Source organism: Haliotis rubra, unplaced genomic scaffold (genome assembly GCF_003918875.1).
Source record: "Haliotis rubra isolate DU_JTF1 unplaced genomic scaffold, ASM391887v1 Scf309, whole genome shotgun sequence".
Lineage (NCBI taxonomy): Eukaryota > Metazoa > Mollusca > Gastropoda > Lepetellida > Haliotidae > Haliotis > Haliotis rubra.
This window is the reverse complement of record NW_025766979.1, coordinates 860,250-872,538: the sequence shown is the minus strand read 5'-3', so window position 1 is coordinate 872,538 and position 12,289 is coordinate 860,250. Positions and strand designations below refer to the sequence as shown.

Below are 12,289 nucleotides of genomic sequence, written 5' to 3'. Positions count from 1 at the left end.
AAGGGGTTTATCTATATCCTCTTCGCATATTATACAAATGGAAACTTGAATTTGGAGATAAGTTCAATCAAATTCATAAATATTTCTGTTGGTGTTCCAGATAGATCTTGCACTTTGGTCATCTAGTCTCCAAGTCACATTGTGGGCTGCAAGTTTCCCAACTGCAAAATGTTAGGCAGCCCGAGGGCCAATAAATATGCCTGTCACTTATAGCGTTATCTGATGGTTGTATGATGTGACTTCTAATTGGTAATAACCCCAGCACGTGTAGCCCCAATGCAGATGTTCTTATTTTCTGAATCTCTGGTCTCCCTAGGGCATCTTTTCAATTTAAATGGGCTTGTTTGTTACTATCAAACTTATATACATTCAGAGACTAAGCATTAGTCTAGATAAATGTTTTCAACTGGATCTAAAGAAACACTGTGCAGTCTGCGACAGGCGCAGATGCTTGTGTGCATAGAAATTTCTTTTTGAAATAACACTCCTTGGAATGTGTGCGTCCTAGTTCACTGCTTATATGAGAAGCAGCGTTTATAGACTGAAGTTACTCTCAGACAGACATCCTTGAGGAACACTAGCTGTACTCTGGTCAAGGTAGTTGACGTTTCCATGGCGTTCGTAATGCGGATTTACACTGTTCTTGTCGAAACCTCACCTGGTTAGATATTCATTTAAGGCCGACTTTAACAGTTTATGCGACAAAATTGCCTTTTGTGACATACAAGCTTGGCTGTTGCCCTATCTAACAGGTATGCCAAACCTTTCATAAAAGGTGCTTTGTCAAGCAGGGCGGTGGGTTAGCCTAGTGGTTTAAAGCGTTCGCTCGTCACGTCGAAGACCTGGGTTCAATTCATTACATGGGTACAGTCAACCCTTTATCGCGCAATCGGGTAACAGAGAACCATGTATTTTCTTCATTTTTCCCCTTAGATTGGCGATTGTCTAGCCTAGCGTTCTGTCGTTATAACGAAGACCCGGGTCCAATTACCAACGTGGATTAATGTGCGAAGCCCATTTCTGGTGTCCCCCGTCGTGATATTGCTGGAATATTGCTAAAAGCGGAGTAAAACTAAACTCGCTCGCTTTGTCAAGACACTTTTATAATGGGCGCCGTCACACTCTCCCCATAGGGTGCACTGGTGTTATTAATCGCCAGTACTTGTTGTCTGAACTAAAACTGTCCTATTTGATTTTCAGAACCATGATAGCTTTCCTTGTTTTAATCGGATCTGTGGCAGTTTACGGGTGAGTGGTGTGTGTGTCTATATCGGATAGGTTTATATGTAGATGGTATAAACTAGTATATCTGACCAGATGTGTGTTATGTGTTGGTGCTAGGAGTACAATATTTGATTGCAGTGTTTGTTTATTTGTTGTTTAACGCCGCCCTCAGCCATACATATTCCAGCAATATAGCGGCCGTCTGTAAATAATCGAGTCTGGACCAGACAGTTCAGTGATACACAGCGTGAGCATCCATTTACGAAATTAGGATACGATGACATGTGTCAACCAAGTCAGCGAGCCTGATCACTCAATCCCTTTAGTCGCTTCTTACGACAAGCATGGGTTACTGAAGATCAAGTCTAACCCGGATCTTCACGGGTCCCTAACACGGAATATTGGCCATCCAGAAACTCACTTCCTTGGTAGCTTCTGTATTTTTTCGATGATTCACAGAGTATTTCAATTTTATTTATTATTTTAAATTCACTGTTGTACTTGACTGTTATGGGTGTGATATCCGTCTTTCAAATACAGAAGTATATAAGTAGGTCAACAACGCTTTATTCGATGTTTGAATATTAGATGACTACAGGAACGGTCAGACAGCATCTCAGAGGCGATCGTCGGCCTACCTGGCTTGCCGCTGTCCGAGGGTCAAGTCTGTACTGACACAAAACATTCTTATTTCATGTTCACTGTCAGGCAGCCTGGTGTACGCGAAGCACGCGCACAAGTCCAGACAAAGTCATTGATTCATTTACCTGTGCTGTGCCGGTTCCATCCTTTCTCGCACACCTGGCTGTTCTCTTTGCACTCCTCCCTCGAAAGAAATAGTGAACTGTGTCAAAATTTTAATGAGAGTTTGTTAAACAACTTTTTTATTTTTAGGTCATAAATTCTGCAAAAAACTCATATAGTTGGTCTGATGTTTTAATTATGATCAGCGTTCCATTTAAAATTATATATATATTAGTTTTCGAGTTAGATTGCAATTCATCGGTCCAATTTTGAGCCAAACGGACTATAGTATTGTATTACGCAACATGTATGGATATGTACCTCATCCACAATGCTAAGCTTCCGTGACTAACCAGCCATACTCTAATGTTACATATACACGCAGCTGTATTGACGGCACTGTAGAGTGAGTGAGTGCGTTGTGTTTTACGCCGCTTTTAGCAACAGTCCAGCAGTGACAGCGCTGTAAAGATTCCGATACACAACATTTATTTGAATTCAGGGAATATATAAACATAAATAGACTCCCTGTTAAAACTAGGGCTGGCAATCAGTATATATCACAGAGATTGATAATCGTTAACTAGATATCGATCGATTATCGATAAATATCGGAGACGCCAATATGTCTGCAGAAATGCATATATTTCCCACCACTCGTGAGTGGTGACGTGTTTCGGCATGGATTAATAACAAAACAGCGTCCTGAACATAATGTAGTGAGTGAGTGAGTGAGTGAGTGAGTATGGTTTTACGTCGCTTTAGCAATTTTCCAGCAATATCACGGCGGGGGACACCAGAAATGGGCTTCACACATTGTACCCATGTGGGGAATCGAACCCGGGTCTTCGGCATGACGAGCCAACGCTTTAACCACTAGGCTACCCCACCGCCCCTGAACATAATGTAGAAAAGTCTTAAATTTGTATACTGTGTGAGAAAACTCAAACTTTTTTCTATCGCAAAAGTTAATGTACGACATTATCGATAACAAATATGGATAATCATTAATCATTTTTCCAATCGACCATATTTCCGATTATCGATAATTTTAGCCAGTCGTAGTTAAAACCCTTTTTCACCCAAATACCTACGATACTGTGTTTACCAGGTGTCTTATTGATGCCTGATCCGTTGGACTTTTATCAATTTGATCCTCGTGTAAGCCCTGGTGATTTCTCACTGTGGAGTTGCGTCTCTTAGCTTCATCATCTGCTAACCGTGGGTTCAGTTACCTGATTTGACCTGATTAAGACTGTAGATTGCCATTATCAAACTTTTTGTTTCTTGATTTCACCAAAGTGGTAAACAAGGACTGGATCAAAACCAGTCGTCGCTCCTAGTTAACTGTAAAACTGGTATAAGTTGAAAAAAACCCTTCTCACCACGGACTCCTCTGTCCTCAGCCAGGGTCAGAGCCAGGGCCACGCCCACGCCCACGCCCACAACCACTCCTGCATCCACAACAACCACCAGCAGCTGCAGGCGGACCAAGTCATCATCAGCATCATCGCCGACATGGAGAAAGATGGCGACGGCATTGTGGAACAGACCGAGGTTGAAAAGGAGTTTGTCGAGAAGTATGACCATGACAGTAAGATATTATCAGTTGTATTATTTACAGATTAAGATCAATAATGCGGCAAAGGGGGTTCGGATGATCCTGGCACAGTCAGACTGGTTAGGTTCGTCAGCTCAAGGTTCTTGTGAAGATTCGGGTTAGAACTGATCTTCAGTCGTGCTTGTTGCTAGAGGCGACTAACGGGATCGGATGGTCAGGCTCTCTGACTTGGTTGACCAAACCGAAACATGAGTCTCATTAACCTATTCAGACAATGACCTACTTTTCAGCCGATCCGAATTTTTCGTGTGAAAGTGAAAATAGACATCACAAACAACTATGGTTACACTGAATTCCAATTCCTTGTTTCATAAGAAAATGGTATTTACATGTGAATTTTAATTTTAAACTTTAATAACATCGTATTTCTATATTTTATGGCGAGGTGTAAGCAGCATGACCTTAACTAAGACGTCACAGACTGTTCCCGTTTGATGAGGTCGTAAAATGATTCACAATGCATCTGGCTCACTGGTTACATGTGTTTTTAGCGCTTATTCAGTATAGTTCTGTAACGCACAATGTGATTGATATAATATCAAGTCCGTACCAAACCGCCAAACTTTTCTAGCGGCAGAGCCTCGTTTTGAGATTTCCACGATTTCCAGGTATCTGTTTGTCAGTGCTCGCCGTACGACAGAGCACGCTGCACGACATGTTTGCGAGGATTATTTAAGGAGCGTAGTGTTGCTTGTTAGATGTCTCAAATAATACTGATTAATATTTTTGTATCAAGTTAAATGAATTGGTCTCAAAATTCTGGACTGGTTATTGTACTAAGATGCGCAATAGGATGGAACCCAGTCGGCAGGAAACAAGACTGTTGTGTAATCTATGTTTTGACTTGCATGTCATCGTATGGATCCTATTGGCTCATGATGCTGATGGAATCAGCTGATATTAATGTTTTCATTTTGCACACATTGAAATATAACGCTCAATATTAAGCGTTAACACAAATGCCGAAGTGGACTTTCCGTCATATTGAAGAGTTGATTGATTGGTTCTTTAACGCCACACTTGTTTCACGGACAAGCTGAATGTCTTCGAATAAATGAGGTATATTATGAAACGATATTGAGTTTCTGGGCCTAGATTTTCGAAGCTCTCTTAGCGCTAAGATAGTCGTAAGTTAATGTTAATGAATGTCACTTACGACTATCTTAGCACTAAGAGAGCTTCGAAAATCTAGGCCCTGAACTGTTGTAGGTCAATGTTGAATATACGTGAGAGTTACGATCACCCCAGAGCTAAGATCACTTTGTACAATGTACATGATGTTTCAGAGAGCGGCGATGTCAGTGAAGATGAGTTTGTAAAACAGTGGCATCAGCAGTACCATGACGCACCTGACTTTGCCGGCTACCTCTTCCACCACTTCGACTCCAACAGTGACCACAAACTGTCCACCATCGACATCGTCAATTTTGTGAAAAGTGCTGATGCTGACGGTGGGTGATGCTCCTTTATTGTCACTTTCAGGTTACTAGGAGGGTCTGGTAAATATAACTCATCTATTTACTGATGACTAACGGGGCTTTACAAACGCGTGCAGCAGTATGTACAAATATGTACCACAGAGAACGCTTTATACGATGCCATATCTTTAGAACGTATTCTCATTGATCTTTCATCCCACACGAAACCTCTCTGAAGATCACGTAATAGGTCACGTGAGCTGAACAGCCCAATCAAAATCAAGGTTCGCGGGTTATTGAACCAATCGGATGTCAGCCTTTTAAAGCAATACGGCTTCATATCCACTTCAATTCGGAAATTTCGTTTTGTACAAGCCCACTCTAAAGACAGTAATTCCGTCTTTGATAGTCAGTTTGGGAGGAAACACTTGCTGACAGTTTTAGCAAATGTGGAAACTTTGACCTTGACACTTTCTCGAAAAAGATGGATGCATGTTTGCGAGCGAGTGTGTGAGTTATCTCCCTTCCTGTATAAAGCTTGACAATAGTTATTTTATTGCAGGAAATGGACGCGTCTCGATCGCAGAGTTCCAGGCTTTCTTGACAAACGTAAGTCACGTGACAATAAGATCTCCGAGTCATACACATGCATTTGCCCTGATACTTATCAGCCATTTTGTTTTTACCTCATACACATCCGGGTGTTACTGAAAGTATTAATATGATACCACATTCAGTATTCTAGATTATGATACAAACTTAATACCCATATCGTAACAAACGTTTCTTTTTGTATGTTTTTGTAACTTAGGTAACTAAAACGTCATTTATAATTACTAGATATCAATTACAAGACGCTGGGTGTTGTTGACATGACGACTGAAGCATGTATCTGAGGAAAGGGCACGTTCACATTCATTCCATTGAGACTGAAGGTGTCCATCAAAATATATTCTTTTCAATGCATTGGAGAGGCTTTGGGAAACCCAGTGTTTGAAGCGTTCATAAACTTATCCTAAAGCGTTCACGCCGAAGACCTATGTCCGATTCCCCTCATGGGTACAATGTATGAAGCCCATATCTTGTGTCTCCAGCAATATCACGGCGGGTGACACCGGAAATGGGCTTCACACATTGTACCCATGTGGAGAGTCGAACCCGTTTCTTCTTTAACCACTAGCTATAGGCTACCCCACCGCACTGTGTTATTGAAAACCACGTCATGGCCGTTGCGTTCTCAAAGACGGGTTTCGAAGCTTCTCGTTGGTGTATTACCTGTTTCATTAAGAACTGAGATGATTTGGAGATTTTACGTGCGCTTACCGACATAATGCGGAAATGGATTAAGAGACAGGATCCAGATAAAAGAAAAACGTTCGTAGTGTATCGACGTATCGTAACTGTATAGTTGTCATAGGCTTACGAATAGACTGTCCCTGAACCACATTATTTTTCCTAATGCCTAGCCCTCCTAATGCTAAAGCCCTAAATGGTGCAAGTCTTGATTTCCACAGGTTGCCCGAATCTCCGAACTCACTGGGGCTCCTTTTCAATTTTAATGGGTTTATTTCTTCTGTGTCATCTTTCTAGACCAACACACAGTTAATCTCTCATTGTGACTGACTGACTGAGTGAGTTTGGTTTTACGCCGCTTTTAGCAATATTCCAGCAACTTCACGGCGGGGACACCAGAAATGGGCTTCACACATTGTACCCATGTGGGGATTCGAACCCGGGTCTTCGGCGTGACGAGCCAACGCTTTAACCACTAGGCTACCCCACCGACCCCTCTCTCACTGTGACACTTTGTATGTTTCAGCTGTACCTCAACTGCGTTCCGTCACATTTTTCTCACGGCCGTTGAGATTTGCTGTCAAGTAAAACATTACGATGTACATTGCCATCTTAATTGTTTCCTTTGTCAAAGTGGATCGTGAGGGTCCAACTCGTCGACGGTGTCGGCATTTTATAAGTTTGAAAGTACAATATTGAACACACTTATGGATAACAACTTGTTTTGTTCAATATTGAACGGGACCTGTATATAAACTAACGGACAAAAAAAACGATACTAAATCACTGATATTTGAAAACGACTAACCACCATTGTGAAACATGAAAGAGAATTTTAATAACAGGTGTATGGGCCACATGCATGCTACCCAGTTACATCAGTTTTAAAGGGTTACTGAGAAGTTTGAGAAAGTGGTTATACACTTCATCCTACACAAGAAGACAAAAAGTAGTCCAACATACGGAACACAAAAAGTAATCCAACATACGGAAGACAAAAAGTAGTCCAATATACACGAAGACAAAAAATAGTCCAGCATGCGGAAGGCAAAAAGTAGTCCAACATACAGAAGACAAAAAGTAGTCCAACATACGGAAGAGAAAATGTAGTCCAACATACACGAAGACAAAAAGTAGTCCAACATACGGAAGACAAAAAGTAGTCCAACATACGGAAGAGAAAAAGTAGTACAACATACACGAAGACAAAAAGTAGTCCAACATACGGAAGACAAAAAGTAGTCCAACATACGGAAGAGAAAAAGTAGTCCAACATACGGAAGACAAAAAAAGTAGTCCAACATACACGAAGACAAAAAGTAGTCCAACATACGGAAGAGAAAAAGTAGTCCAACATACACGAAGACAAAAAGTAGTCCAACATACGGAAGACAAAAAGTAGTCCAACATACGGAAGAGAAAAAGTAGTCCAACATACACGAAGACAAAAAGTAGTCCAACATACGGAAGAGAAAATGTAGTCCAACATACACGAAGACAAAAAGTAGTCCAACATACGGAAGACAAAAAGTAGTCCAACATACGGAAGACAAAAAGTAGTCCAATATACACGAAGACAAAAAATAGTCAAGCATGCGGAAGGCAAAAAGTAGTCCAATATACACGAAGACAAAAAATAGTCAAGCATGCGGAAGGCAAAAAGTAGTCCAACATACGGAAGACAAAAAGTAGTCCAACATACGGAAGACAAAAAGTAGTCCAACATACGGAAGAGAAAAAGTAGTCCAACATACACGAAGACAAAAAGTAGTCCAACATATCATGACAAAAAGTAGTCCAACATACGGAAGACAAAAAGTAGTCCAACATACACGAAGACAAAAAGTAGTCCAACATACATCATGACAAAACGTAGTCAAACACGCTGAAAAGTAGTCTAACATACACGGAGACAAAAGTGGTCAAGCACACTGAAAGGTAGTCCAACGTAAAAAAGACAAAAAGTAGTCCAACATACAGAAGACAAAAAGTAGTTCAACACACTGAAAAGTAGTCCAACGTACAGAAGACAAAAAGTAGTCCAACACACAGAAGACAAAAAGTAGTCTAACATACAGGAAGACAAAAAGTAGTCCAACACACAGAAGACAAAAAGTAGTCTAACATACAGGAAGACAAAAAGTAGTCCAACACACAGAAGACAAAAAGTAGTCCAACATACTCGAAGACAAAAGTAGTCCAACACAGAGAAGACAAACAATAGTCCAACATACACGATACCAAAGCCTGGCTGGGATCACAGAGACCCCTCAGATTATCGCCCTATATCGTTACACGGTGGGTTTGTAAAACCATGGAACGCATAGTGAACAATAGATTAGTTTGGTATTTGGAAACCAACAATCTAATTGCAGATATTCAATGTACTATTGATCATTTAGTACGATTAGAATCCTATGTTGATACTGCCATTGTTAATAAACAACACGTAGTATCAATTTTCTTTGATCTGGAGAAAGCATATGATACTACTTGGAAGTACGGCATTTTGAAGGATTTACATGATTTCGGATTGAGAGGTCGTTTACCTCGTTTCATCTCACAATTTTTAACAAACAGGCAATTTCAAGTCCGAGTGGGTTCAACCCTGTTTGACCATTACAATTAGGATCAGGGTGTCCCACAAGGCAGTATTTTGTCTGCAACATTATTTAGTATTGAAATAAACAGCCTGTCAATGGTTTTAAATGATTCAGTTGATGGATCACTTTTCGTGGATGATTTTAATGTTTCTTGAGGTGGTAAAAATATGCATACAATAGAGAGGCAACTACAACTATGTCTCAATAAAATTCATAAATGGTCAATTGAAAACGGTTTTAAATTTTCTAAATCCAAAACAAATTGTATACATATTTGTAGAAAATATAAACCGCATGAAGACCCAGAACTATTTTTCAATGGCACACCCATCAAGGTTGTAAAAGAGGTCAAGTTCTTGGGACTTATTTTTGACTCTCATCTGACTTTCTTACCACATATTAAATATTTAAGAAATAAATGCCTGAAGGCACTCGACTTGTTGAAAGTTGTGTCAAATTCAAAGTGGGGAGGGGATCAAGCTACCCTCTTACATCTATATCGATCACTGGTCCGTTCCAAACTTGATTATGGCTCCATCGTGTATGATGGAGCCTGTACAAGCAACCTTAAACTTCTTGATTCTGTCCACCACCAAGGCCTGAGACTTTGCCTTGGATTCTTTAGAACTTCTCCTATTGACAGTCTCTACGTTGAGGCAGATGAGCCATCTCTTGCACAACGCCGTATAAAACTATCTTTACAATATATTACAAAACTGTACTCTAACAAATCTAACCCTGCATATAACTGTGTCTTCACTCCCCTCTATGAGGATTTATACAACAAGAAATCGTCCCTTATTCTGCCTCTTTTGTATCCCTTGTGATGAGAGAACCACGGTCAAGCATGTCCTGCTTGACTGTGTTGAATTCTCCATCATAAGGGATACATATTTCAATGTAAACACAATGAAGGATCTCTTTACCACTTTTAATTTTTATCTAATTATTGGTTTCTTTAAAGAAATTGATTTATTTGATGAATTCTGATTAATGTGTTTCGTAAATAGCTATATTTTAAAGACTAGTAATTTAGATTAGTAACTTAGATTGTTCGTGGCTGTACCCTCAAAGGGGGTTAAAGTACTGTAAAATTATTGTCCTTCTGAGAGGGTACGTAAGTCCCAAAACTTTCAAAGTAAAATGTAATTGACCATATTTTGAACGTAGCATCTTTGTTTTTTTAACTGCCGGCTACATTTTCCTGCAATCGGCAGCGGCTGAAGGGATGGTGTAAATCCAGCTAGGGTCCATGCAGGTAGCAAAGGTAATGTAAGTCCCCATGGTTCCTAGTATGGTGATCTACCTTCAGTTGTTGGCGATCTATAGCCGGTGTTTTATACTGTATTGTCTTCTTTAATTGGAATGTTTTAGCTTTGTTCGCTAGTTTTATATTCATATCTGTGATTCTCTAGTACTTTTACTGTCCATCATCGACAGATTTTAATCTTCAAAATGTTTTCTCTTTTTATCGTATAAATTGTTTTCGTCACGATATGGCTGAGATATTGCCGATGTGACGTTAAATATTAACTCACTCACTCACTCCTATGCAACACCAGCATTTCGTCCTGCTTCCAGCAGAAAATCACCACCGTTTGCGCTTGCTTACTGACAAGTCGCCTCTGAGCCACTGCCGAGACTCAAGCTGGTTTGCCTGTGCAAGCCACCGTTTCACCACCATCGCCTTTACTCTAAGGGTCGCCCTTTCACCCACTATGCAACACCAACATTTGAGCTTGCTTCCAGCAAAGTCGCCTTTGAGCCACCTGTCAAGACTCAATCTGTTTCAGTTCTGCTACACCATGGCTATCTGTACATCGAACATCTTCGGGAGAACGAATGATGAATAGCATGAGCAACGTCGCGCGCCTTTACACAAGCTAAGCACCAAGTCAACCAAGTGCTTGATCATGGTGGAGGTCGGAATTATCCCTCTATGCACTACCTCGTGTCTTCCATCTGTCCGACCTCCGTGGGCAGACGTGGAGGGCAGCGTCGCAATTTTCACATCGCCGTGCCCGTCGCATCGTCGTGCCGGGGAACAAAGGCACATTTCCGAGTCAGTGGCCAACCTGGCTCCTTTCCCCGAATAAAGAATACGCCGTTTTGCATACACCTCCGCCATTGAATGGGCTTTCTGGCAATATAAGCCAATTTGACTTCTGACTGTGGAAACAAAAGTTATATAGGATTTTCTGCAGAAGTATAGCAAAAAATGACGATTTTTTTTCAAACAAATTGTGCAATATATTTTTAAATGTTCAGGATAGATCAAATCTGCGTTAACCACCGTCATCGACGTTAAAAGAGCTTTGCAGATAGGTATAACGGATTTAGAAGCAAACAAAGACGCGATAAGGCATTGCCTGAACAAAGGCGCATTTGAAAGGCCGCCGACACAAGAAGCGGCGGTATAAATTGACGTGTGTAACGTCTCAGCACAACATCGCACATGTCCGTGTTATGCGTCGTTAGAAGCGTACTTTCGAGGGCTTTTGACTGCATTAGACATATGGAAAATCGGAGCATGGACATAGAAATTATAGCCGAAGTGAACATCCACTGATGGCGGAGGTGACACGGACGCCAGAAGCGGCGGCATTTTCAGATGTGTGTAGCACCTTTGCAAAATGTCGCACATGTACGTGTTATGCGTCGTTAGAAGGGCATTTTAAAGGGCTTTCAAATGCATTAAGAAATGAAGGATCGAACGACGGGTATAGAAATTATAGCCGAACACTACATCCGCTGATTGCGGAGGCATCGGACACAGGAGCGGCATTTTCAGATGTGTGTAGCACCTTTGCAAAATATTGCACATGTACGCGTTATACGTCGTTAGAAGCGCATTTTAAAGGGCTTTCCGATACACTAAAAGTATACATATTGACACTACAGGTATTGTTGTTATGGTTAGATTCCAAATTATTGTAATTTTTAGTTCTGGCGAAGTGTAGGCAGCATAACCTTAACTAAGACGTCACAGACTGTCCCCGTTAGATGACGTCGTAAAATGATTCACAATGCATCTGGCTTACTGGTTAAACCAGTTATGTGATTTTGCGCTTATTCAGTATAGTTCTGTAACGCACAATGTGATTGATATAATATCAAGTCCGTACCAGACCGCCAAACTTTTCTAGCGGCAGAGCCTCGTTTTGAGATTTCCACGATTTCCAGGTTTCTGTTTGTCAGTGCTCGCCGTACGACAGAGCACGCTGCACGACATGTTTGCGAGGATTATTTAAGGAGCGTAGTGTTGCATGTTAGATGTCTCAAATAATACTGATTAATATTTATGTATCAAGTTAAATGAATTGGTCTCAAAATTCTGGACTGGTTATTGTACTAAGTTGCGCAATAGGATGGAACCCAGTCGACAG

At 40.8% G+C, this 12,289-nt stretch overlaps 1 protein-coding gene and 1 long non-coding RNA gene across 2 annotated transcripts; both read left to right on the top strand.

Annotated features, from left to right (window-relative positions):
* Positions 1-488: 488 nt before the first annotated feature.
* On the top strand, positions 489-5,048 carry LOC124283028. The gene is made up of 4 exons (XM_046719040.1): positions 489-597; positions 1,201-1,248; positions 3,375-3,562; positions 4,876-5,048. Exons 2-4 carry the CDS (start codon positions 1,205-1,207, stop codon positions 5,046-5,048), a joined length of 405 nt encoding a protein of 134 aa, XP_046574996.1. The 5' UTR covers positions 489-597; positions 1,201-1,204.
* A 529-nt stretch (positions 5,049-5,577) lies between these two features.
* Positions 5,578-7,087, top strand: LOC124283022. Its single transcript, XR_006900290.1, has 2 exons — positions 5,578-5,616; positions 6,827-7,087. It is a non-coding gene; the product is annotated as an uncharacterized LOC124283022 (long non-coding RNA).
* Positions 7,088-12,289: the final 5,202 nt, after the last annotated feature.

Bases quoted from the DNA above. Each gene is read 5' to 3' on its own strand.
- LOC124283028 (XM_046719040.1), top strand. From the start codon at position 1,205: ATGATAGCTTTCCTTGTTTTAATCGGATCTGTGGCAGTTTACGG. The intron at 1,249-3,374 runs GTGAGTGGTGTG...CTCTGTCCTCAG, and splicing joins GGATCTGTGGCAGTTTACGG to CCAGGGTCAGAGCCAGGGCC. The intron at 3,563-4,875 runs GTAAGATATTAT...ATGATGTTTCAG, and splicing joins CGAGAAGTATGACCATGACA to AGAGCGGCGATGTCAGTGAA.